We start from the raw sequence: 26,687 nt of genomic DNA on the forward strand, positions 1-26,687 counted from the left end.
TAGTTTCTGTTAGCATCAGTTAAGAAAACAACGTAGGTTCTTCTTCCACCATGTGGAAGCAACACTTCAGAGATAAGTGACAAGGCTGCTTTACAGCTAAAAAGTTCAGGTGTATAGGTGAGAAGCTGGAATTCAATCTCATGCAATGGTAAATATCTTCAATTTACGCAGGCTCAAGTGACTACCCACACACTGTACCACTGAGCATTCAATGATAAGTTACTGTCTAGAAATTGGATAGCAGAAAAAATATGAGCAGTGCCTGCAGACATATTAGGAAAAGGTTGCAAAAGTTGTTCTTTCTGATGCAACTTCTGTGTTCTTCCACTTGTGACTTGATCTTCAACACGATGTCAAACTACAGTGGAAAGGACCTGATCCCTCCCAGACACAGTTGTTTCCTGTGAGAAATACAACTGGAGCATCGAGATCACACTATTTACTTATATTTGCCCAGTCTTGGTTAAAAAATTGTTAGTTTCAAAATTCTCAGATAAGACCATCTTTTGACTATGTTGCACTTCAGTCAAGTTTGCTAACTTATTGCCAAATCAGACATTTGCTGAAAATAAGTTTGTATCAGATGCCTCTACAGGTAAAAAAAAGTTTGACAGAAAAGCTGGTGCACAGAAAATAAAAATGAAAAGCAACTCTGACTGCAGAATCTACATGAAGAACTTTTCTTCTCAGCAAAGCTTTAAGGGAACCAATCACAATACAACTTACAACAGCAACACTAATTATTCTGCCAAAGAAGCAATATCCAGAACAGGAATTCTATCTTTGTTAACCATGCCACAACTATAATCACAAACACACACACCACCAGGAGTAGCCAAAGGACAGCACTAGTGGGGGTAGGAGTTGGATGGGGCAGAAAAGCAACTGGGTAAAATCCTAGGGCAGCTAGTGCTCACCATGAAATTTACACTTAATCTGAGTCATTCATATCGTAATCCGTTTCTTCATCCTCACTCTGAGTGGCATGCAGCATGCAGCAAGCATAGAGAAAAGAAGGGAAAAGAAGAGATTGCAAGTGAGCCAGAGCTGCAAGAAAGTACAGTCCACTTACGCTTGAAGCATCTGGGAATGACATTTATTTACTTTTATCTGGGACCCCCACTCTTTGTAAGAAAGTATGACAGCAGACAATTTCAAGGAGGAATGTTACAGATTTAATGAAAATCTCCTTTTTCAAATGCCCTAAAGTCATCAGATAGAAGCCAATAGTGCCATGCAACATAACAATAAAGACCATAAGTACAGTGAAAATATAAATACAACTGTAAAGCTGGTACCTTAACTCCATGTACTCTTTGCCACGGATGGGAAAGGATAGCACTTGAGAATCTACCTAACTATGGATGCAGACATTATGAACAAGCTTTAGTCATTTGTCCCAAGAGTGACAGGTCAACAAAGTGGTACAAAAGAGAAGAATACTCATGGGAATACAGATTACCTTGCACTAGTGCCACGGCTACCAGTAAAAGCCACTGGAACCATTTAAGTCAATGTCCCAAATGCCATTAAATTCCTTCGCTTAGGTGTATTAGAAGGTTACACGGAAGTCAACTACTAACTTACTACGCAAACTGTTTTCCAAAAAAATGAAAATGCAAGGAAAAAAGTCTCTGAGGAGGAATGAAGGTGAAGCTTGATTAGATGGGCTATCAGAAAACGCTTTTTCCTATTCTGAAAGTCCAGTACTATTAATTAAAATTGAAGTGCTTGTCAATAAAAATGACATACTGGCAGTTTTTTGTTTTCTCTAACCCATCATGCTGTAAAAATAATAGGAAGACTTTCTCATGGCTTCTAAAAGTCAGTCCCAGTACATGAACACCTTATTCTGTATATATCACTGGACACGAGAATTTCAATCATACGAACTTCATGAAGACCAGCTCAGACACTAATGAACAGATTACAGGCTAGGGGATTAATGCTGGCTAAGAGGGAACTATTGAGACAACAGGTCCCAAGGTCCAGTCAAGATTCCTGAACACAGCTGTCAGAAGCCTCTCAACCAAAAAGAAATTTTTGGGTTTTTTTCTTTTTTTTTTTTTTTCCCAGGCACAACATATACCTAGGAAAAAAATAATTCATCTATTAGGAACACAATATATAAAAAATGATTCGTCAAGTATTGCCATTAATTGCTAGCAACAGCTCAACTCTTCCAGGACAAAAGGCACGAATGCTTACATCTCCAACCAAAATTAACAGTAATTGTTATTCATCACCCTGGTCAAATTATGCTCTGCTCTCTTCTCTGAAACAATGACCAAGAAGCACTTCAATGGAGAGGTCTAAGATTTAGCTTCTCTCGGAGCTATTGAATTTACAGAGTTGTACTGCACTCTGAACTAGCTCTTGTATTTACGGTTTAATAGGCTCACTTGATCCCTATTTTCTTTTACATTAAGGATGCAATGTAATTCTGGCAACCTCTTAAGTTCCCTGAAGATGTACTACCATTCCTTATGAAGATGTTTATTAGGTTCTAGAATTCCATGTTTTATTTCATGTACATATCTCAGCCATATATTATTACCACACACCTCTTTAACTCGTCAACTTTTAAAGTTTTCCTGAAGCATCCTGGCAAAAGCAGACCTTGACTAGGGTTTTGGAAAGAGTGAGCCACAGCTTACCCAGGTTCACTGTTTACCGTTGACTACATTAATCCCTTACAACTCTTTGGAAGTTTTCTCTCAACAGTGGCAAAAGAGCATAAATTAATCATTTCACTAAGAATCCAACATAAAACTTGGAATATTTTTATAGTGCAATTTACAAAAATGTCTCCATATGTGTAGCTGCATAAACAAGTTACAAGGCACAGAAAGTAGTGAAGTTTTTATCTATTTGAGGCCTCGGTGCAAAGACCCAGACCAATTCTTTGCATTATTTCAAGATTAATTTCTTTGAAGGTGATTCTTGAAAAAGCAACCCTTGATGTTTTACCAGTTGTTTCCCATCTACATATACTAAATGAAAAGCTTTTAAGCCAACTACAGAAGTATCCAGTTTGTCTGTAGCCATCTCCTCATACAAAGCAACAATACAGTAAGAACTGTTCAATATGCATGGAAGAGAAGAATACACTGACATACGTTAACTGGTCTGCCTTATTACTATTCAGTTGTGTTTTTACATTTTCCCTTATACAAACTCTGAAAGACAACTGAGTAAAAGGCTAAAATATTGTTCCCATTACAATCTTTTTGTAAAGCTGGTTACAGAAACTAAAGAGAACTAGGTAGAAACCTGAAAATATTAAGCTAACAAATACCTTCAACTTATAACATATCGACATGACTGTTTTTCGGAGACAGCATATTACAATCTCCATTCTTGACAGTAAGATTTCTTCAGTTGAACTCAAGTAAGAAAAAGAGTTTTCAACTGAAACAGTGGCAGAATAAGGAAGCATTCAAATGTGTAAGAAACAAAACCTAGATTCGCAACTGTAAACAGCAAGTATCCGCCAATACGCGAAAAAACAGGACAGGTATCAGGAACAGTACAGAGTATTTCATTTAAAGAACCCATTTGGTGTAACAAATGCATGATGACTGTACCATTTACAGTCTCTCATACAATGGATATTATTAGTCATGAGCGAGGGGAAAAAAGCCAATTAAATAACGGTCCAGAACAGAGGTAGGTCTAGCACGACTTAGTGAAGCCCACCCAATTTGACACCATTTCTTTAGTCCAATGTCTAGTAACTTACCTTTGCTTTTTCACTGGGTTCACTGGTTGTGCCATAGGGAGTGTTATGCAATTCCTTTGAGACAACACACAGAAATTCAGCCTGATCTTCATTGCCATAGTTATAGGAAGAACCAATACTGACCAGCTGAAAGACGTGAAGGGGGAAAAAAAAAAAAAAAAGTCAATTGTATTTCCACATAGAACAAATTCCATAAATTCTCACCATTAGTACAAACACTCCTCACTTTTCAGACTGTTGGTTGTGCCTGAAGCATGATTCTCCACTTCAATGCAAATATGTTTTGATGTCGATAAATACACTGATGGTAAGATAAACATAGCTTTTCTTTTTAAACATTTACAGAATTAGTGATTTACGGTTATGATTATACTGTGAAAGAAAAGGCTACAGAGGCAGGTCAGTGGAGAAGTAGCCTGTTCCCTATTTTATTTACTGAAAACCTTCCCATCCTCCAAAGTTAATTTTTAAAAGGTTTGTATGTGGTATCTTAATGTGGCATGATTTAACATGTAAATGGCTGCAGGCAGGCAGCACTTTAGCCTGAAGGGATACCCACCATTTACCTACAGAATAACAATACTTCTATTAAAACATATTTTGAGTGGACAAAGACAAAATTTGCATTTGATTGGAAAACAGCAAGACACAGTATGGTGGGACACCAAGATTAACATCTGAAATTCGTATGTACTGTTACAAGGAAGTTAATTAAGGAAGCGCTACAAGCGGAAGCCATGTATAATGAAATGTGACGTATTTACAAGCTTCTACAAGTCTCGATATTGAATGATAAATGACAATTTACTGAGAAAGAAGGATACACTCAACACCAGTACTACCTCGTATGCAGCATGTTTATCAAATGGCAGAAATTTCATGTAACTTGTCTTACCTTACACACAGTACACTTACCTAATGCTAGAAGCTTTACATAGCCTGCCTTTCCAAGCCAGAATCAATTCTGACACAGATCAAGGTCCTAAAAATCAACCTGTTGCACAGATACGCTGTATCTAAATGTCATTACCCAAGCTGTACTAAATCTACCTACCAAATCACCACACACATGTGATAAGGCTTTCCTATTCCCCAATCTCTACTATATCATTAAAGTGCCCTACTAATGGACCCATAGAAAAGGCTTGACTTGTTTTTTAGGGCAGCAACACCTGAAACACTGTAGTTATTGGTCTAAAAACAAACTATGGACTGCCATTAGTCCAGCAGAGCACCAAAGAGTAAAAGCTTGTTAAAGCAGGGAAGATGCAGCCAAGATGAAATCCTGGTCCAGAATCTGTACTTGAGGGATAAGATTATTCCCCCAACAAAAGCAGAAGGTATACCAAGGTTAAAAGTAGCTTCCATATAGCGCTGTCAGGAGAAAATAAAGCCTCATTGTACTTTTAAGGAGAGAGAGGAGAGAGATGCTCAGATGTTCTAGCACTGTAGTAAGACAGCCAAGCAAGCACCTCCAGACAGACAGAGCCGATGTCTACAAAGAGCAGCAGGCAGTATGTCTGCACAATGAACCAACTTGATGCCAGGCCTAGGCAACGTCAAAGTTTCCGGACCCTGATGGTACTACAGCATACAAGGCTCAGCCTCCAACGAACAGTACTGGCAATCAAAATTCAGCACTCTCAGACCACCTACTTTAACTTCTCTGTCTGGGTGTGATCACCAGAAACCTTTCCCTCCCTACTCCACTCCTAACATCACTCTAGTTCTGCAAAACACATACATACTCAGTAATGAACACAGGCTGATCAAAAATGAATGTGATAAAGACATTTTTTTCCACCAAAACCATGTAACGAAGTTACAAACCCCCAGTTTTGTCAGAAGCACCAATACACCCTCACTGGAATACAAAGGAACCATTTATCTGGAGACATTAAGTCAGATAATCTTTCACAATGGACACTGCATTCTGCACTGTAACATATTTATGTAATATAGAATCACAAAACCCATAAAGTAACTAGTTGCTTAGTTGCACAAAATGGACTAAGAAAGTCCACTGAAAACCTGGAAAATCAACCCAGACTTACTTCACATATAGAGATGATTTTCTGATTCTCTTCCCTGTCACCAAAAAATATCATGCACAAATTTTCAGGAAAAAAAAAAAACAGTTAAGTTGGCTCCAAGCCTGTTAAAGTGGTATAAAGTTTATCCTATATATCATATAGCAATTACAAACCATATAATACAAATACAGTAACTGCTTCAATTATTGCGTAAAATGTAGGACTATTTTAAACTGTATTTTTAACCCACTTCAAGGCTAGAAATCATTCAATAAGTTGGATACATGTTTAAATAAAGCCATGCATAATTCACCTTCTCTGAAGAGAAATTTGAAGAATAAAACTCAAGCGTATGATTTGATCTAGTATACAGTCAACTTTTCTTCTGGCAAAATGGCCAGAACTTGGTATTGGATAAGCTATGATAACAACTACCAGCAGGAAAAATACTTCTTTACTCGTTGACGCTCAAAAGAAATAAATTACCTTTCTCAAAGCAGATGTGATACAAGATCCAAACATCAGCCAAATCATCAATCCTGGTTCAACAAGGTTGATAAGTCCTCACTTGATAGCTACTTACATCCCCCACTAATGCTTCATAATCCAAATAAGTTGACCTTTTGCACATAAGTCTTTTTAGGAGATGTGGCAGACTGACTACGTATTAGCTAGTTGGACAGGACTATTGATTTAGCTGTCTGCAAACATCTGGATGACTTCTTGTCATTATTAATCAGCTGGTGCATTTCAAGATAAAGTCACTTTTGCAACATTAAACACAAGTTCTTCAAAACTCCAACACATGATACTCTTGTAAGCAGTTCCATGTGTGTGCAACTAAGAATGTATTATTTGCATAGTATCAATAGCATGCTAGAAACTTCATCGTAGCTTTTTGAGATGCATCAGCAACAATAAGGGTGATGGCAGAAGAAGAAACAATGGAAAATGATTGCAGATTGGGACTGAGCTGTTGTGTCAGAAAGTATGATCAGAAATAAAGCAATATTTTAGCACTTGTATTCCAAAAGTCACCCCACTGTTCCCAGTGTTGGTGGCAACACTTTAAGAAGAGTGCTGATAAACTGGAAAGGATTCTTCCCAACTCCCCCACCCCATGTCCATCCGTCCCTGCCCCCCTTCAAAAAAAAAAAAAAAGAACCCACAACAAATCAGAGTAATCCAAGGTCTGCAAAGCATGCATGCAGAGGAAAAGGACTTCATATTATCCAGCATACTGTTTCTCAGACTTTCTGAAAGGACAAACTCTTTTTGGCTCATGGGGATTAAACAGTAGAGAGAGTTTTAATGACCAAGAACTTAAGGAAGGAAAAAAAGAACATTTTGAAACCCTGAATTTCATAGATTTGTATGATTATATATACATATGTATACATGCATGTATGTATTTTTCCTCATTGTTTTTTTCCTTCCATGACTTGCTTCATTACACTCCTTACTAAAGCAGAGTGACCCTGCTTGAGCGTCCCTGCGAGCCCTGACAGTGTCATAAATGAGCACAGGAAAATGCCAATGTTGCGTATCACAGAAAATTCATTAGATCGTGATCCATTCACTGTTTGCATGGAATAAGGGCACTGACACTAGTAGGCTGTCAGCTGTAACTAAAAAAAGCAGGAATAGAAAGCAGCATAATTATTATTAATCAGCAGAAATACAGTTATTTGCATTATATTGCTTGATGTGCCAATAAAGGTCAGGATTTTCCTGAAAAGACAAAGAAAGAACAACAGGGAAATTCCTGTCTCACAAAGCCTGAACTTTTAAGTAAGATAAAAGATGACAATCAGAAAGGGCAAAGTTAAAAAAAAAAACCCAAACCCACTTTGGCATAAGTAAAGGTGGACAGAAACTACCTGATGCCCAGCTACGGTCAGGCTTGTTTTTAAAGAGGAAAGATTTAAGAATGATTTCAGGGACAATAACGAAGTAACTTTCTGAAGAATGTTTCCTAAGTCTGCAGCTCTACGAGAGGATAACTGTGTCTTTCAAAAAAGACTATTTAAGAAGAACAGATGACAAAAGCGGTATAGCTGAGAGAATAGGTCAAATGATTCCTGCATCAAGTTACTCAACAGCAGAATCTCTTCCTGTCTTAAATCAATGACTGTATACCTAAAAATATCCCTATGAATAGTCAAAATGGTTGCTGCATCACTTTTAGGAACCTTATTTTTGAAGAGAACAAATCTCATGCTTAACTGAATTGAGACAGATCTCAAAACCAGCCACATTCCAGTAACTTGCCTATACAGATTTGCTATACTGGTTTAGTAATATTGATTCAGAATCTATACAGTACATTTACAGGACAAATTAGTAATAGTATTACCATCACAGATAACCACTCCAACTTGCACAAACAGCATCCCTGTCTTTCTCTGCTTCCCACTGGAGTTACTCATATTGACTAACTCTTCTACTTCACAACTACCAATTTCCTTCTCTTTCTGTGATGGTCCGATTCTGAAAACTGAGTAAATTTTGTAACAATTATTCTCAAATTCTATTTTAAATATTCTTATACTTTGAATATTACTGCTTCTATTTCAGACGTGGTGAACTCCTTGTACACTAGAAAGCTTGCTTTGGAAAGCTCGTCTTTTTCTTTTTTTTAATTATACTAACTAACAGTTGATAGAATAAAAGAAAGTCCTCCCCTCAGTTTTTTTTACAGAATCAATTTCTATGAATGTAAGAATGGCCTCTACACCTTTTAGAGTTATAATGCATTCATTCTACTGCCTTCTCAAAGGATTTGCAAAAGGCTATAAAGATACATACACATCAGCCATTAAACTCAGCACTGATGACTGATACCAGGACCGCAAACAGTTATTTCAGGTCTCTCAATGCAACTGTCAGACTTCAAATCTAGGAGGAAGGAAAATTCATTCCCTTCCAGATTTTTTTTTTTAATTTTTATACCTACCTTTATTTCTTCACTGCCTTCCCCATCTCCCATTTTATTATGCTGAATTTTACTTTGAGCCATCTAGGACACAAGTAACACACAAATAACATCATGCTGCCTGTACCCTACACATCCTTAACAACAGGCCACACTTCCTACTCAGTTCCAGAAAGTCTGCAAACCCAGTGCCTTAATTCCACATTCCAAATGCCATCTATACAACTGCAAAAAACAGACAGTGCTTGCTACATTGAAAACAGGTTCTGGAATATAGCTAGGCGACAGTCCAGGTTTAAAATCTAGAATTGCATGGCTAAGTGTCCATGTAAACTCATAGGCAAGGTGCTGCTCATATCAAGTCACTTTACTGTCATGCTATCTTCCTGATGTTATACTGGTCTTTCAGACTGAATAACCACATATATAGCAAGGAAAAGAACAAGTACTCCGAGTATTTTACTGATGAAAAATACTACAGAACACCAGGTTCCCAAATCAATTCACATAAGACACTCCAAAATGGAGCAACAGATATGTAAAGCACTGGAAACTGCCTCCAATGTTACTGGTTAGCAAAAAGTCCTCCCCAAACTCTTGGACACTGGGAAGTGACACAGCAATTAAAAAAGCAGTGACCTGAGGGCGAGGGGAGCAGGAAGCATGAGACAGCCTAAAAAGCCAATAAGTGAAGCTATGATTCTTCATTTGGGTTTCAAGGAAATTTCCCAAGGGGGAAAAAACCAAAACAACAAAAAAATAAAGCCAAAAAACCCCAGGATGTTCTTTCCACTTGAGACAAGATTTAAAACTGCTGGTTTTGTTCTGCCTTCACTCCTCCATATTTTATTTCTGAAAAATTCTGTTATTCATAGAATCATAGAATGCTTTGGGTTGGAAGGGACCTTGAGGGATCATCGAGCCCAACCCCCCTGGCAGTGAGCAGGGATTGAACCTGTGCATTGTTCCAGTTTGAATATATTTCATCCACCCAAAAAAAACAGTTAAGTTCTGAGTTACCAGAAATAAAGAGTTTGAACTCAGAACTTAACTGGCTGTTAGGTGGATGAAATACACTCAAACTGGAACAATGATTAACACAGAAATGTCCCTTTCTGAACCCAGTGAACTCAAAGCTTTATTTACAGGGCTCCTAATGTTTAAATTGTACCACTTTTACTTAAAAAGTATGGATCAAAGGCTGTTAGCTTTGGAGGAAGATTTAAGGAAAAGAAGTTGCCTATCGAGAAGGTAAGAACTCTTTGCAAGAAAAACCTTTAACTAAGGGGTTTTTGTTTGGTTGGGTTTTTTTATTATTTTTACAATATGAACATTCATAATGTATAATGAAATACCGTGAATATAAATAAAAGCCAGTCACAAATACAAACAAATTACTATGTGCCGTACATCCAGGAATAAAGTGGAATGATTTGAAAGCAGCAGAAACGCAAGGAGGCCAAGCATATCAGCGTGAGGGCAAAAAGAATGGTGTGACACACCTCACTGCAGCATTTCTGGAAGCATCTCTCTTCCCCTTTCACTTCCCGTGACACTATCAGCAGATACTCTGACTGCTGGGCCCGGCCACAGCTGTACTGGGAACCTATACTGACAAGCTGAAATAACCAATCAAAGCAAAACACAAAAAGAAACCTTTGTAAAGCTGAAGCACATACCATTATCCAAATCGTACAAATAACAGATGAGCTCAAACGTTCAGGTAACGTTTTACTTGCCACTAGAACAGGTTGCTATCAAGCTACAACTTTCATTTCAACATACTGAAAATTTACGGAGCCGGTCGCAAAGCCCTTTGTAATTTCAAAGGAAGTTAAGAGTTACTGATAGTAAGTCAGAAAACTCCCCGTATCACTGTGGTGTAGCCCACTACTCTGAAAAACATAAACAAAGTTTGGTGCATTATGAAAGCGAGCATTACTTTCCTGTCATACTTGCCAAGTGCAGAAGGTAACGTGGATATAAAACTGGAAAGTCTTATGTAAAGCAATATATCAAGCCTGGGTATGAAAGAGCTTCATCTTGTTCCAGATATTGATAAACAAAATGCAGCTAAGGAAACATATTGAGTCAACTAGAGGAAAAAAGGTTGAGTGCTCTAAATTGGTTTTAGAAGGGGTAATTTACAGAAGATCCAAGAAAATAACTGGAGTGGAAAAAATTGTCTGTCTTGTTCCCATAAAAACATCCCAAAAAAACCAACTCTGTTCACACTTGCCAAATGTCTAATAATTCAGAAGTTCAGAACAACCTCAGCTAAATTTCTCAACTTCTTATTACAAAAAATATTTTGTCTTAATAATACATGACAATTCCTAGCCCATTTAAATTAAAGCATAGCCTGCCAGTGCACTTGAGGAAGATTAGAGCTTTAAATTAAGTGTGAAAAACTAGACAACAACTGCCTATTTTGAATAAACTGGAGATTACTACTGATGGGAAGGCTCATGAACAGTAAATTTATTTTTACCCTGCTATTGTTATGTGAGCAATTTTGAAGGCAGCAGCTAAATACCGTCCTCCTCATATAGTGAACATATTTAAGACAGCATTATGGTGACAGACTCAGGTTACATTAAATTGTTAAAATTTACATGACTGACACACCACTGCTGTCTAAAGCCTTTGCATATAGCAATTTTGTATAGCCCAAAGTTTCTCGTTATGCAGTACTGCCAAAATATTGGTTTTCCTGATTGCCTGAAGAGGTAACAATTGAAGCTAAAAATCACTTACAAAACAGCCCCCTGAAATCACAAAAGCGGGGCAGCACCACTATTGGCAGTAGTTTTTGGACTGGTACTGATACATAATTGCAGTATTCTAGCAGCGCTTTCAGTCGTATTCTTTGGAAAAGTGCATCAGTACATCTGCGTAAGTGCACCAGAAGTTTAACACATTTCACTCCTATTCAATCATCACATCCAATTGTATTTTACAAGAAAATTTTGAACTTTTAAGGGGAAAGAAGTATTTTTGATCAAAACCAACCACTTAAACATGTTACATGGGGCACAGAGCACAAGGACTCTCAACCCATAGGAATATTACTCCTCCGAAAAAGCTGATGATTTGTATCCCACCAATGATAATATGTACAAAGCACGGTAGGTGCTACCCCAAAGACTGCTTCTGAAGGAAGGATGCTGCTGAGCAACACCAGCTTAGAAAAAATAAAAAATTATGGAAATGCTACAGTGTTCTCAAATGTTAACAATAAAACTGTTTAGACTGTACAGAATATTCTCATGTTTCAAGTGAATAATGTCTGCTAAAAGCAGGTCTGCAACACAACCAAAGGAGAGAACGGCCTGGTCTGAGGTAATGAGAAGCTGAGTGTCACGAGACCATGCAGCCATTGTGTTTATCTACTTCAAACTGTGTCCAAGAGAGAGCAACATGGGGGAGGGAGGAAGTAGGGAGAAAGCTGGATGCAACAAGGGCATAACATTCAAGAAAAACACTGGAATTTTCCAGTTCTAAAAGAGATTCTAAATTCTAAAAGAGATTATAATAGTTCTTTCAGCAGTTGCACTGTCCAAGCAGTATTACTCCTAAATACACTATCCCCAAAGAATACAAGGCTTTAGGACAGGTAAAAGCCATAGTATCATTTAATCTGTTAGAAAGGAAAGAATCTCTATTTGTAATGACAGTTTCTCATGACAAAGAAGAATGTCAAAAAAACTTTGTCAACGCACCAGTCAAAGAACAGTCATGTGCCTGAAGTGAGAGCTTTCTTCGGGGACTTAAACAACATTCAGCTTCTGGCAGGCCAAACAGACCTGGTCATACTTGAGCCGCAGAACTGAAGCACAAGAAGCTTCCTCTGTGCTGGTTTAGTTTGTTTGATCATGGCTGTCTCCATGACACTAGCACCTTACACATTTCTTCAAACGTAAACAAAACATTCTTTTACCTTTGTGTACCATGCTTTTTAAACATGTTCCTTTGTTGTGTTACTAGAGTGAGACTGCACAGGATAAGAGGCTTGTGCTTATTCCAATCTCTCCTACAGTTGGCACCAGACACCGAAAAAGACGCCGGCAGCTGAGCCCTTGTGTCTCACTCCAGAGTTAAGAGATTCATTGCTCCAATGCAGTTTAAATATTCTGGTAGGTTAGGAATGTGAAGGATGAAGAGCCCGCGTATTAGTTTCTTATTTACAGAGACGAGCAAAGATAACAGAAAGATCTTCTTGCAATTTTACAATGTATTCTTGAATGTACGCACAAAGCTGTTTTTATGCAGTGCAAAGAACAAAAACATTCACATAGCTCACACCTATCCAGCTTCACATCCACGCTGGTTAAGTTCACCCTCCTATGTGTATCAGTCCTTTACGTGAAGAACCATTGTTTGGGCCTGACAAACATTTCTTCCCAAGCTCATCTCTTTTACCCAGAGCTCTTTATATCTGACCTACCATTCGTATAAACTTGTATTAGTTAATTTTCATTTATTCACCCTTCAAATGCTCATGTGTAGACACCAAAGAATTACATTTCAAACACAATATAGATGTTTTTATAGAATGTCAGCACAATTTACCTCCTGGAAAGCTACAGTTTTTTTGTTCTCTGACAAATAAGAATACAAATATCAAATTTTAACTTAACTGTGTATCTTTATCTATCCACTTTCTGAAAATGACTGCACTTAAAAAGATACATAGAAATGACTTTATACTCCTCTTTCACACAACTGAATTTTTAGAAGACTTTGTAATTATATCTCATATCGGTTTTTTACCTGTTCAAATTTCCAGCCATCGGACATTGTGGAAACCATTTGAGTGAGTTCCTCTTCCTGGCACTGCAGCACCCTGTACACATGTTTGACTGGCACCTTCAAGAAGACATAAAAGATGCTCAATACAGCATGGAATTCACTATGTTTGTGACTTGTCTGAAGTTGCCATTATTCTTTAGAAATGGTAAGCAACACCACCTTGAATACCTTGTCTTTCTTTTTTTTTTTTTTTATAAAGAAATCTCATCCGTTCAGAATCATCTTGCAGAAAACTCAATGCTTCATGAATGTTTCAGGGACTAAAAGTGCTACTTAACAAAATAACTGTAACAAAATAATCTTAAGACTTACCTATCGTTCCATGTGGTAGCAAACCACATGATTCAAAATCAAGGTTGAGGTTCTGCAGAGGCCTACCTAACTTTAAGGAATGTCCGACCATGTTCAAAAATGTCTTTATCTCCCTGTCAAAGTTTCCCATCCAGAGCAATGAATAACTAGGACCATTTAAGCTGAAACCCTTTAGAAAATGCTATCAGAGCAACTCTGCTATCCCACAACCTGGCTTCAAGAGAAATTTGGCAACATGAGTTTGCAGTATCTCCATGAAGACTCAGTTATCAGGGAAGGCCAGAGTAGCAGAGTTAAAGAACAAACTTGAATACTTTACTTAACAGCTTATCATATTCACTTTCATGAAGAAATACTCATGAGTTGCTATGAGAAGAGGCAGAGTCTTCTCAACTTCAGAGCACTACCAATAAAGAAACTAACTTTGCTACAAAAGCATATGGCAGGAGCTAAACAGCATCTGTAAGTATGCTGTATAAATATACTGCATCAACAGCAGCTATACCGTAGCTAGGCAATCTCATCATATTCAGAGTATTTAAATGTATATGAGAAAAACATACTCTACAAAAGCTGTTTTCTAAAATACCTATTTCCAGAAATGGTATTATAACAAATTCTACTATTACCAGACATTTTTCAACAATTCTTTAGAATATTTTCAGGTTTTAAACAAGAACTGGAACTATATGCCTGAGCCCTTTGTAAGCACACTGGCAGGTACTGGCAGTTAAGAATATTAATCTTTGCGTACTAATGGTTCCAGCTCAGCCAGTGATGGAGGCAGCCATTCAGTATCTTACTGGAGAAATGAGCAGTTAAGGGAAAAAAATGGAACCCACCCTCTACTTGCCATAGAACAAATAATCAAAAACACACTGGAAAACAGCCTCACCTGCGAGATTTTGCTGTCTCTTTCTCTTATTTTGTCCTTTACCAGTTTTATTAGTGATGTGATATTGTAGAATTCAGCCTCTTCCAGTACACCTAGTACGAGAACATTTTTTGGAAAGAGAGTGTAACCAAAGATTCCAGGCCAAACCCACCAACCAGTTCGTAAGATTATCTTCTCTACAGCTACAGAAAATGATTTATTTTGCCCTAGTTCATTTACCAACCTAATGATTCTGGCTTCCTTCAGGCACATGTAGTTCAAAGTTTAGCTCATTCTGAAAAACTGTCATAAACCACCCCCCCCGAAGAAAACTGATGCCATTTCACATACAGAATGACAGGCAGGAAACAAAAAAAAGGAGCACAAATGCCATTCCATAGCAGACTGATAGACCACCATAGCTCAGGCCCCGTCTCAGGCTGGAATACAAAAAAGAAATTCAAATAGTCCTACTGAAAAGCTCTGTAGCTGCTAGTGTGCAGAAAATTTTTCTTCCTGTCATTTGAGATCTCAGACCCTGAAACAAAAGCTTAAAGATACATACTACAGACTGCTCCCACTCACATGTTCAAGCTTTACCTGTTCTATGTGTTAACAATGTACATGGAAATTATATTTCACATTATTTCCTGCTAATATTGTTAGACGGTATTTCTCTTTGATCAATTTCTTCAATACCTTACCAACACAGTTGTAGTGCTACATCGTTTAAAACAGTCATCCTCCATTAGGGTAAAATTTATATGAATTGGGGACAGGGAGGGAGAAGCTGGGGGCAGATTTACTCTTCAAGAGTATACTCTACACATCTGAACATCCCAGAACTTCACTCTTACTTCGCTTTACATCTTCAAAAGCTTGTTTCCCAGCCAGTATTCTTTTGCTTGAAGAGGACTAAACCCAAATATTTCACAGCGTCATACAAGAAAGAGACAAGATTATATGATAAAAGGCATCTCCCCTGATGTTTGAATATTTATGTTCTATTTCTAACTGGGATGGGGGTTGTGAAATCAGGAATCATACTCAAAACACTCAAATAACAGCATATACTGTAACTGCAGGATACCTATCAGCTTCACTTGAAAGAGATTGAAATGCTAGACTGATTAAGATTTACCATCTACTTGTAAGTTACTTTTAGTGACTCAAAAGCAGTGAAATTAATAAGCAAGCGACAAGAAAGCAAGAGATTTAGTAACATCTTACCTTCCTCAGCTAGGTCCTTGTTAATAACCAGTTTCCCATGTCTGAGATAGTTCAGCACTGGCCCAAAGTAGGTCGGGTCTCTGTCTATTAAATAGGCACCTGTTTCATCCTAGATTAGAAAAAAATAAAAACAAAAACAAAAAAAACCCAAACCAAAACAAACCAAAACAAAAAAACCCCAAAACACCACAAAAAACCCCCCAAACAAACAAACAAAAAAGCCAAAAAAACCACAATGATTTGAATGTCTAAGGAGGAATTACAAGCCAGTATTCAGCTTGGCATCTGAATAGCAAGCAGGTATTTAGACATAGTCACATCCCTTAAAACCAGATTTATTAAAGACATTGAAAGGAATTCAACAATGTAGTTGTAATTGTATCAGACTGATCACTCAACTCAACCATGTACTACACAACTTCTCTTACCTGACCAATTACCCCCAACCCCTTATCAAAAGATTATCAACAGTCAGCATGAAAGACCTAAGCAGTAAGTGAGAACACTGAAAATTAAGGTTAAAAATAACACTCAAAACCAGGAAACTATCATTTTGCCTGGAAACCTGAAGAATCAGAACAAAGGGCACATTCCAATGAGGTTCAAATACCAGGTTTTTTGTTTTGGTTTTGGTTTGTTTGCTTTTTTTTTTTTTAATTAAAGGCAAACAAACCTACCTTCTCTTTAACCTCAACACTTTGTTCTAAAAACTTTTGGGTTTGTCTTAGCTCAGATGTACAAATACTCACAGGGCACTGAGAACAGCTGTGTACCAAGCAAGGATTGTATGTGCATCTTCCAAAAAAAAAAAAAAAAAGTATACTGAAGATGCAGTTCCTACCTACCTCATGCAGACAAAGAAGGGATAGATTGAACTAACTGATGTTCACTTTACTGAACAGAGTACAGCATTTTGTGGAATGCAAAACACAGTTCAAGAAATTCACCTGCATAGCTGATATTCTTGACAGATAAAGGAGCAGAATTGATACTTCCTACGTAATTTAGAGTCTATGTGTGAACACCTGTGATCAATGCAGTACTGCCATACTTTGTGCTGGCCAGGGGTCTAAGGAAGATTGGTAAGACAGATGTCTAATAGATCCACTGCTCCTTTCTACTATCAAGTGGATCACTGACAGCATTAATTCTTTAGCACCTAAAGTTTTGGTGCAACAGATATCCTGCAGATATATACTGGAGAGATATGGCAGCACCCCAAATATATTTTTTTACTTATTTTTAATATTCTAGTAGTTCACAGGAGATACTAAAAAAGCATCACCACCACCACCAATCCTAGCTAAATTTGAATCAATCTCCCCAAAAAATACATTTGATAGAGACACTTGTTGTTCCACATGAAAAAAATTCTACTGACCCAATCCTTTGCATTTGGACATTAATGCTGGTATGTAAAGGTTTGATTACTGAACTGTGATACCTGAAAACTCTCTCTACTTAAGAGTATCTCAAGTTCCTAAAATGTTTCATTGGAAAAAAGATGGTGGATGTATTTTCAGGTACATGGATTTAGTTTCTGGATAACTGCACTTGTCTAACCATGGTTGGTAGAATGTAGAAAGACCACAGCCTGAACTACAAAAAACATAAACATATTTCTGTAACTACAAGGTAAATGCTTTACACACTTTCGCACACTATCATTTCAGAAGTGAACGGGTTTTATATTTTATATAAAATTAACTGGTCAGGAAAATGCTAATACATTAAAATGTGCTGTCAGTTAACCTACACTCAGAGCAGACAGTGCTTGATGAAGTCTTATCACAATTCCTTCTGGCCTAAACTCATGGTCTCACAGAAGTGAAACTATGCACCAAAACCAGCAGGCAGATGACGTGCATAAAATGGTATATTTTTAATGTTTCCCATTTAAATATACTTACATTACCCAAACACTTCAACTTACATTACCCAAACACTTCAAGAATGAACAATCTGCAGATACAACCCAAAGAAATTAAATTAGCTGAACCTGTATGAATTATAAGATGAAAAGTATTATTTAATACAGGAACAGCAACTAGTGAAGGTGGAAAGGAAGATCAAACTGATAAAAAGAAACACCGTTTTAAAGAAAAAAGTGCAGTCTTTGGTCATCAGTTGAACTGATTTAAGAAACATATGGGCTTACAAAACTGGAAGTCCTCCCAGTTAAGGGAAATAAGTCTCTAGAAACAAGCTTCTGCAATAAGATTATTGCATTCTTTTACACTACAGTGTTTTCTCACATCACCCTCCGAAGCAATACTGGCCACCAGCTCTACACCATTACAGAGACAGACAGGTGGGTCACAGAAGCAAAATAACTAAAAGCTCTAAATGAAATCTCAAGTAACAATGGTTACTTCACCCCTTGCACAAAAGGCCTCAAAACAGTTGTTTTGTTTTGTTTTTTTAACCAGCTACGGTGTCTGAAATTACTCTTACCTCAGTAGATTTCTATATACTAAACAAGCTTCCAACAAAAACACAAAGGGAACAAGCTATGTCAGGCCTTCTCTTTCAGCTTCCATCCAATGACAGGTCACCAGCAACCTGCACTACCTGTATTCATTAGCTTAGCACGCACACCAGAGCTTATTATTAGCACTTGCACCAAACATGCTTTACACATACTGACAGCACCCACTCTGTGAAACAGAAGATAGAATTGTTTTTGTCTTCTACCTATTTTTAACCATTTTCCTCATCATCTACAAACTTTTTTTTCCGTTCCATCATTCCTCGTCTCACTTTTTTTCCTGTTATACTAATTCCTTTCCTAACCACTATCAAGTTTTCCTCCTCACCAAATTACCATCTAGAATCTATAAAAATGCTTAATCTTCACACTGATAACTAAAAATACCGTACCAAATGTGTGTAATATACCACATATGAATAAAATGCCATCTCACTAGTGTGATAGTTTACTCCATGAAGCCTTTCGGGCAACAATGTGCCTTCAAGAAATAATAAAAAAGAAGAAAAAGAAACCCAAAAGTCTTACAATTTATGGTGTAATAGTAACTTATTTTTCTTTTTTCATTAGTAAATAGCAATAGTTAAAGAACTCTGGCTAAATTCTAGCACTGGACGATCCAAATTCTGTCAATAGGGTTCACTGTAGTATGTAAATTCCATGCAAAATTATGAATAGAGTGAACAATTCAGAGTAACTGGCCACTTGCTTACCCAGATTACAGATACGGAAAACATGTGTTGATTAACATTCTTCCAAAGAGAAAGGTGTGTGTCTTGGACTTTGACTTTACAACTCAGGTGTGCTACAGACTAGCACCAGGGAGTCAAGACCCAAAATGTAAACCATTCAGTAAAAAAATACTGTAACAATATGCAAAGAATGCACAGCCAAAAGAGGCACAAAACTGACTTTGTAGGCATCTTCCTATAGAAAATTCCTTCTCACTCCTCCTTTAGAGTGAGCTCCCTGATTATCCTTCAATGTACACTAAGCACTCCATGTTGAAATCGCTAAGAAAAGCTGATTACACTAGACCTTTAAGCATATTTATGTAAACATACATCCAATAAAAGCTGACACAGTAATGCAGTCATCTGCTCCACCTAGAACTCTCAAAATATGGGTCATAAGTCTTCCCACACTTTCAGAATATTGTCAGCATTGGCTTCATCCACATGCACATGAAAAAACGTATTCTCATGTGTAATTAGCATTTTGGACACTCTTTCTAAAAGAAACATTCTTGGTTTATTGAAAGGTAAGAATAATAAATTGCATTTCAAATGCGATCTAGACAGTTTAAAGGCGTAGCTACAGTTTGCACAGACATAACTGAACTGGCTTTAAGCTTGCCAGCTTGAATATTAACAGACTGTGATGTCCCAGCTATGCCACTTCCCCTGCTAACTAGTTAATTAGGCTTCTACAAGCTTTGAGCAAGTTTCAATCTTCACTGACACAACTCGTGTGGGTATTTTGATGCCATTTCCCAAGTTTCAGGTGAATACCACAAATGCCAGACAAATCTATATTCTAGTAACATCTCAGTTTTCTCTCTTGTATGTATATTTTATACAAATAGTTGTTAAAGTTTACCAGAACAGCAGCTGAAACTCAAGATTCCTCTCTATTCAGTACAGTCACATCACCCCGCATTTCAACCCCATAGGTGTTCCACGCAAATTTTGCCACTTTTTATATGGATACTCAAAACAAATGCTCTAGTCGTCTTTGCACATCCAACACAAAAGTGCTAACTAACCACACAGGTGTTTGTATCTCTACTCAGTTCTATTTTTGCATTACATTCTTCTCTCTACCAAGAGTTTTTCCTTCCTTGTCCCTAAGTCCTAGACCTTTTCCATACCTGCTCCTTTTTAAAAGACATTATTGCTGAGGTACAGTGAAGGCTGCATTTGTTTATTACCACTCTCCCACACCAACGTTTAGTCCAAGTTACAAATACCATGGAATTTTAGAGGCAGCCTAATAACTTGCTCTTAAATTTTCAATTACCTGGTTCAGCACACCAATGAAAAGTCAGTGTAGCTCACAATCATATTTCTTTTTCCTTAAGAAATAACTGTAAAGCATATCTACAATCCAGCATTTGAGGAGACCGGAGACTCAAAATGCACATGTGTTTTCAAAGAATTTCAAAAATATTGCCCAGAACATTTAAATGATCGTGTACTCCAGCCTCAAACATTTCCACTTCAATTTCTATAGAGACTGAGGCTCAAAGGAGTCATAACGAATACTTAGCCTGATCTTCATTTAAAACATACATATGACTCAATTTATTTACAGTGAAATTTAACCTTCAGAAAGTAGTGGTGAGACCTAACCATTTTGTGCAAGCCATTCCAATAACTAATTACTGTTGCTGTTAAAAATATGTACTTTCTAGCTAGCCTGGACATCTATAGTTTCACACTTCACTACCTGGATCTCACAATACCTTGGCTAGGCTGAACAGGCTTCACCATTAGATTTCTAGTCTCCACGTATGCACTTCTGGACTGAGAAGTCACTACTTAAACTCCTTGCCAAAAAAACCCAGGTTTGCTCTTTATAATCTTCTGCCAGATCATATTTCTTCTTGTGACTACCCTCCAAGTCCTCCAATTTTTGAAGTGACCTTGAATTGTGGATACCAGAATCAGGTACAGGATTCCAGAAGAACTCAAAAGTAGGACCAAATACATACACCTCCCTAATCCCATTTAACATGCGTCCCAAGAATTGCATTAAAACACTAGTTAAAATGACAGAAATTTATTTCCAGTTAATTATCTTCATTGAGGTCAAAACTAGTCCAAAGACTTCTCCTCAAATACTTTTCCAGAATGGACACACTCAGAATCCACACTGCCAAGCTCTTGGCTCAAGGCTGTGCGCTCTAACATGAGTATCTAAAAAACTGACATCATTTACATACACTGAGCAAGCAGAAGTTCTACTAAAGGCAGCAATATGCACAGAAATACAATAATATTTGACAATCTGGATTTAGGAATAATTGTCTCCCCTACCTTCTATGCTTTTTACATCTTGGGGTAGGTACCCAGAACACATTTTTCTCAAACTATGTAGCCTAAAAACTTTGAGCATCAGCAGACTGCCAGTACTAATCAAACCTATAGTAATAACACAACCCACCTAACTAGTCAGGAATCTCATGGACAAATAACCTTTATATCAGTTATATGTTAGAATAATGACTACAATTAAGATACTTTTTAGTGCTGACAGTTAAGAATGTGCTGTCAGGAAGATTTTGATTTTTCTAAAACATTCAGTGCTTGCTTGCTTCCCTCCTTAAGAGACTCTACCTCAGTACAATTATGCTTAATTTTAGAAGGGCATTAAAAATCAAGCATGAATACTGTTGCCAAAAACCTTATTAAGAAAGGCTGACAATCTTCTCGCTTAGGGGAAAGTTTAAAGAATGACGGAACAGTTTATAAGAGAAAAACTGGTATATAGATAAAATAGAAAGGTGCTGAAATCAGGAAGTATCTGGCAGTAAAACTTACAATACAAGCATTACATAAGCTAAACAAGGATGAAAAAGTGAGCAAGACTCTGCCTGTCTATTTTTATGTATTCATCTCTAAAGCAAGATTTAAATACTCCGTAAAACAAATCCTATTGTGAACGGTAGGTATGGCCAGAACCACTCATTCATTTGCTGAAATGATTCTCAAACAGTCTTAAAGACAAAGAAGTCTTAAAGACAAAGATGCATATCACATTGTGAAACATACTAAATTCAGAGAATCAACATCACTATCTCATTCCATTCAACACTAGTTTTGCCACACGGTGTGCCGAGGTTAATGTTTCTTCTGTTGCAACTACAAACGTATCTGACACCAACAGATAGGCTGCACGGTCTTGTTCACCATTAGCACCTGAAGGTAATTTGAAGGCAAACATGCTACCTTTCCTGAAACCTTTCAATTCTTTTCAATAGCAAGCATTAAGGAAATCTAATGCTTTATGTAGTTAAATAACAAAAACCAGTATTACAGTAGAGAAAAATCACTATGTACGCAACCGATATTTGTAAAGTATAACCTATGAAGTATTTCAGTTTCCTCTTCTCATTTCTAATAAACTCATCCAGTTAACCTGTTTCATAACTTCTTAATGTATCAACATGGTTATTTTTGATATGCCTCACTTGTTGAGTTTAGGCAGAAACAGCTCTATTAATTTTTGGTTTTGCTTATAGGTCTGTTTTCATCTGAGATAAGCATTTCTTATGGCTTCATTTTCTAGAGATTCTGATTTGGCAATCTTGCAAAGCAAGAAATAATGTGAACTAAACTTTTTTCTTCAAAGACATACATTTACTGGTGTACGAGCTAATTTAATTACTGGTTCTTTTGCTTGGTCTTGCTTCTAGATGTGCAACCTGCCCCCCTCCCTTTTGTCAGCTTGGACAACATCAGAACTTTTCACAAGCTGGTTTAACTCACTGAAGTTACAAAAAAGTATACCTCCTCCTTCATTTTTTGCTGAGTTACATACTTATCAAATGGAGTATGATCAGAGGAGTATGAAATGTGTCTATGAACTATTAAATGTCTTTTGTATTATGAGCACAATTCAGTATTAACCCGTTGAAAATACATCTAAAACTTCCCAGCGTGAATTACTGAAGTGCATTCCAGACAAATTCCCCATAGAGGCAACATAATATACCTTGTTACGGTTAGATTTTTCATAGTTCTTTCAAACAGAAGGCTGTGGCTACCAGTTTTGATAATCTCATCTGCTGGCTCACCCCTCAGGATTCTCCCCGCCCCACCTCCTGCACATCCTCATCTGGAGGTAGGGACAAGTATGTCTGGGATGGGTGTAACAGGCATCAGCCTACCTATGAGCTCAAATAGACATTGTCTCTCACTTTGAAGTTTAAAACTAGGTGTTTAAAACCCATGTGGAAAACACAATGGAATTAAAAAAAAAAAAACCACACCATTGTGAAGAAAACACAATGAAATCAAACCCAGGGAATTATAGGTCAAAGACCAGCTCTAATGCTCCAAGCTTTAAGAGGGCAGTATCTTCATCTACCAGCTGCACCGTGTACAAACGACTGTTTTATAAGCACAAAATTGTGCTGCATAGTAGTCATTGTAAATAATCTTTAGTATATGATTAAGAAAAATATGTCAACTTAGTATCAGGTTACAGCTCATAACTAGACTCCAAAAAGTAAAACCATGAGGGAAAAAACAGATCTGTTACTATCAGATTTTGATTTACGTATATGTGGCAAAGGAGAACCAGAGTCCAGGATGGTAGCACAAATATCACCAGTTATTCCCTTAAAATATCTGTGCTCATCAGTTAAAGGCATCTGATAGTCCAAAATTAAACTATACAGACAATCTATTGAGGCGTTATTGTATCAAGACAGTACATTCACAAACTGGCGAGATGTCAGGAAAGGATTTTTTTTCTCTTGAAAGAACATCTATGTTATCTATTATCATTCAGAGGAAAAAAAGGAACTGCTTGGATTATGTTTTGCTGTTTACAGGAGATGAAGAATCTAAAGATTCTGAATCAAATCCTTGGAAGAAAGGCTCTATATATTTAAGTAATCTTAGGTACGGTAATTAATACACTATAATGGGTAATCTAAAGAGGTAGGCCATGTCTGCAAAATCCAAGATGACAGGTGACTGCAGAAACCAGGCTCTGAATGGTTGAAGTGAAAATCAATAACTACAGATGGTCAAGACAATGGGCCATGAAACTCTGACAAATGTTGTACTGAAAAGACTACCATAATGCATATTTAAGCAGGAAAGGTTTTGCTTTTTGTACGTCAAATTGAAGACATCCAGGTTCATAAGCCTACAGAACGCGTCTCTGAATAACAAGATTTTCTCTAAATCCAGATTTTCCACAACAATTTGTAGTTCTCTCTATACCTACTCCTTGCCTCATGTTACTGATTTGCACAATAATCTATTAAAGATAACTATACCAGCTACAGTTTTATAAAAATGGCTACTCACAATGACAGGACAATGCAATTTGTTTGCATCTTGCTAAAGTGGTTTCCATTAGACTTCTACATTGGCAAAAAAGGATGCCAGTAACATCTAAGCAGCTCAAATAATGCATAGGCATGTTCCTTGTAAGCAAAGGACACCTTTCTACAGCTGTGACTGCAGCTAGCTTTAAGTTGTCACATAAGCTATTAACAACTGTAACTATGCAAATCTAGAAATGTGAAAAAAAAATCATCAGGTCTCTCCACATCCTACCAACTAGCTAAATAACCTCAGCATAAATGTATGATTTGCTGCTACAACCCAAAAATGTAAACACAGTAAAAAAGAAAATGTTTAGATTAGTAGCCTCGTGAAATTTTTGCAAGATAGCAACACCTCACTGATTGTGCTTGTGAAAGATGATTGATTTCATCAGTTGGTGAAAAAAGGCAGCCAAATGCCTTAATTAGAACTAAAGCATTTCTTCTAAAAATGTGCCTTTTCTCTGTCTCTGATAACAGTGAGAGACAGCAGATAAGAACCTTTTTGCAGTGGAACAACAGGTGCCTTAATAATTAAGTGTGCCTTATCTTTTATTTAAGAAACCTTAGAAGAAAGCTTTCCTACTCCCTCCCAAGTAAAGATGGCTTCTGACCTATCAGCAAGCCACCTACATTTTAAAATTTATTTTTATAGGTCAGTTGCAGTTAGTCCTCTCCAAAAAACCCAACCCAAACCCAAGACAACAAAAAATAATCCCCACACTGCCCACTTTAAGGTACTTTTTCTCTAACTCTGGAACACTCTTCAGGTTCTGTTCCCTAGCTTCTTAAGCATTTAGACATCCTTTCTGGAAGTTATACATGAGAAAGTGAAGACATTTAGTACTAGTCTCACTGAAAAAAACCCAAAATTATTAAATACAAAAATCAACTCTTTATTTTCAATGTGTTGGTTATATATTCAAGGGTTATAGGCTGGTTCCCTTCTTTTCCCTACGTGTACTGTACTGGAAGTCCATTGTTGACCATTATGCTCCAAAATCTCTTTCAGAGCCAGCACTATATACGAATACTTTACATCCATTACTACATACCACTCCATAAATAAAATCTTCATCAGTAAATTTTCTTTTCCTACTAAAAATGAGTCAGAATGAATACCTGAATATTCATCATATCACCCACCATCTGCAGTCCATGCAGAGCAAGTAACATTTTACTCAGAGACTTGCTGAAAGGCAGAATGCTATGGGCTAAGTGAGAGAGGTTATTATCAAAAGTAGTTTGATCCGGTTCTTGAAATTGAACGAGAGGGTGATGACAGTGCAGAAATAACACGACATCAGTGCAGGCAGATACTCCATTAAAACACTAAAACTAAACCCGGTGAGACAACATAAAAATTTAAACAAAGATACGAACGATGCTGTGCTCTCTTTGTTGTATTTACAAGCAGTTGTGTTGTGCACGAACCCAAACGCTCTGCACGAAACCGGCGCACCCTCGCCCTCGAAACTAAACCGCCCTGAGGCGCAGAGGCTCGTTAAGCTACCGCGAAACTCCCGCGACGACGGCAGGGCCCGGCGCTGCCGCTCCTGCAGCCTCTCCCAGCAGCACCGAGCTCCGCGCTCCCTTTCTACTCCGCCTTACCGCCAGCGAGGCCCCGGGCGGCCCGCTCCGCAGGAAGGCGGCCCCGGGCCCGCTCCGCAGGAAGGCGCCGCCGCGCAACGAGCCCCGGCAGCGCCGGCTCCCACGCGGGACCGGGGCGCCCACCGCAACGCTCCCTCGCCGCGGGGCCGGCGCGGGCAGGGGGCCCGGCGGGGCGGAGCGGCGCGGCGGGGCCCGCGCTCACCTTGTCCGAGTCCAGGTCGGGGTCGGCCTGGCAAAGGCGGAAGAGGAAGGACTTGGGGTCCCTGCAGAGCGTCTGCCGAGTGGTCAGGAAGCAGGTGCCCCCCACATTCAGCCGGACCCACTTGCCGGGCACCGTGCCGGGCGGCGGCACCGAGCTGCACCGGCGGCAGGGCCCGCCCGCGCCTCCCAGGCCGAGGCCGCCGATCGGGGGAACCGGGAAATCGCAGTGGTTCTCCGCCGCCATCCTCGCCGCCGCCGGAAGGGTCCGCCCCAGCTACAGGTCCCCGGGCGCACCGCCCACCGGAAGCGTCCGCTCGGAACTGCTCCCTTCCCCCGCCCCGCCCAGCGCCGCAGCGGCCTCGCTCGCCGGGGCCTTTGGCGACGA

General features: G+C 38.3%; 1 protein-coding gene across 1 annotated transcript; it reads right to left on the reverse strand.

Annotated features, from left to right (window-relative positions):
- Positions 1-931: 931 nt before the first annotated feature.
- LOC104033247 (BTB/POZ domain-containing protein KCTD5) lies at positions 932-26,546 on the reverse strand. Its single transcript, XM_075718125.1, has 7 exons — positions 26,304-26,546; positions 15,939-16,047; positions 14,730-14,821; positions 13,484-13,579; positions 10,213-10,329; positions 3,743-3,868; positions 932-976 (listed from the first exon to the last, which is right to left on the reverse strand). Exons 1-7 carry the CDS (start codon positions 26,544-26,546, stop codon positions 932-934), a joined length of 828 nt encoding a protein of 275 aa, XP_075574240.1.
- Between the last annotated feature and the right edge of the window lie 141 nt (positions 26,547-26,687).

Source organism: Pelecanus crispus, chromosome 11 (genome assembly GCF_030463565.1).
Source record: "Pelecanus crispus isolate bPelCri1 chromosome 11, bPelCri1.pri, whole genome shotgun sequence".
Classification (NCBI taxonomy): domain Eukaryota; kingdom Metazoa; phylum Chordata; class Aves; order Pelecaniformes; family Pelecanidae; genus Pelecanus; species Pelecanus crispus.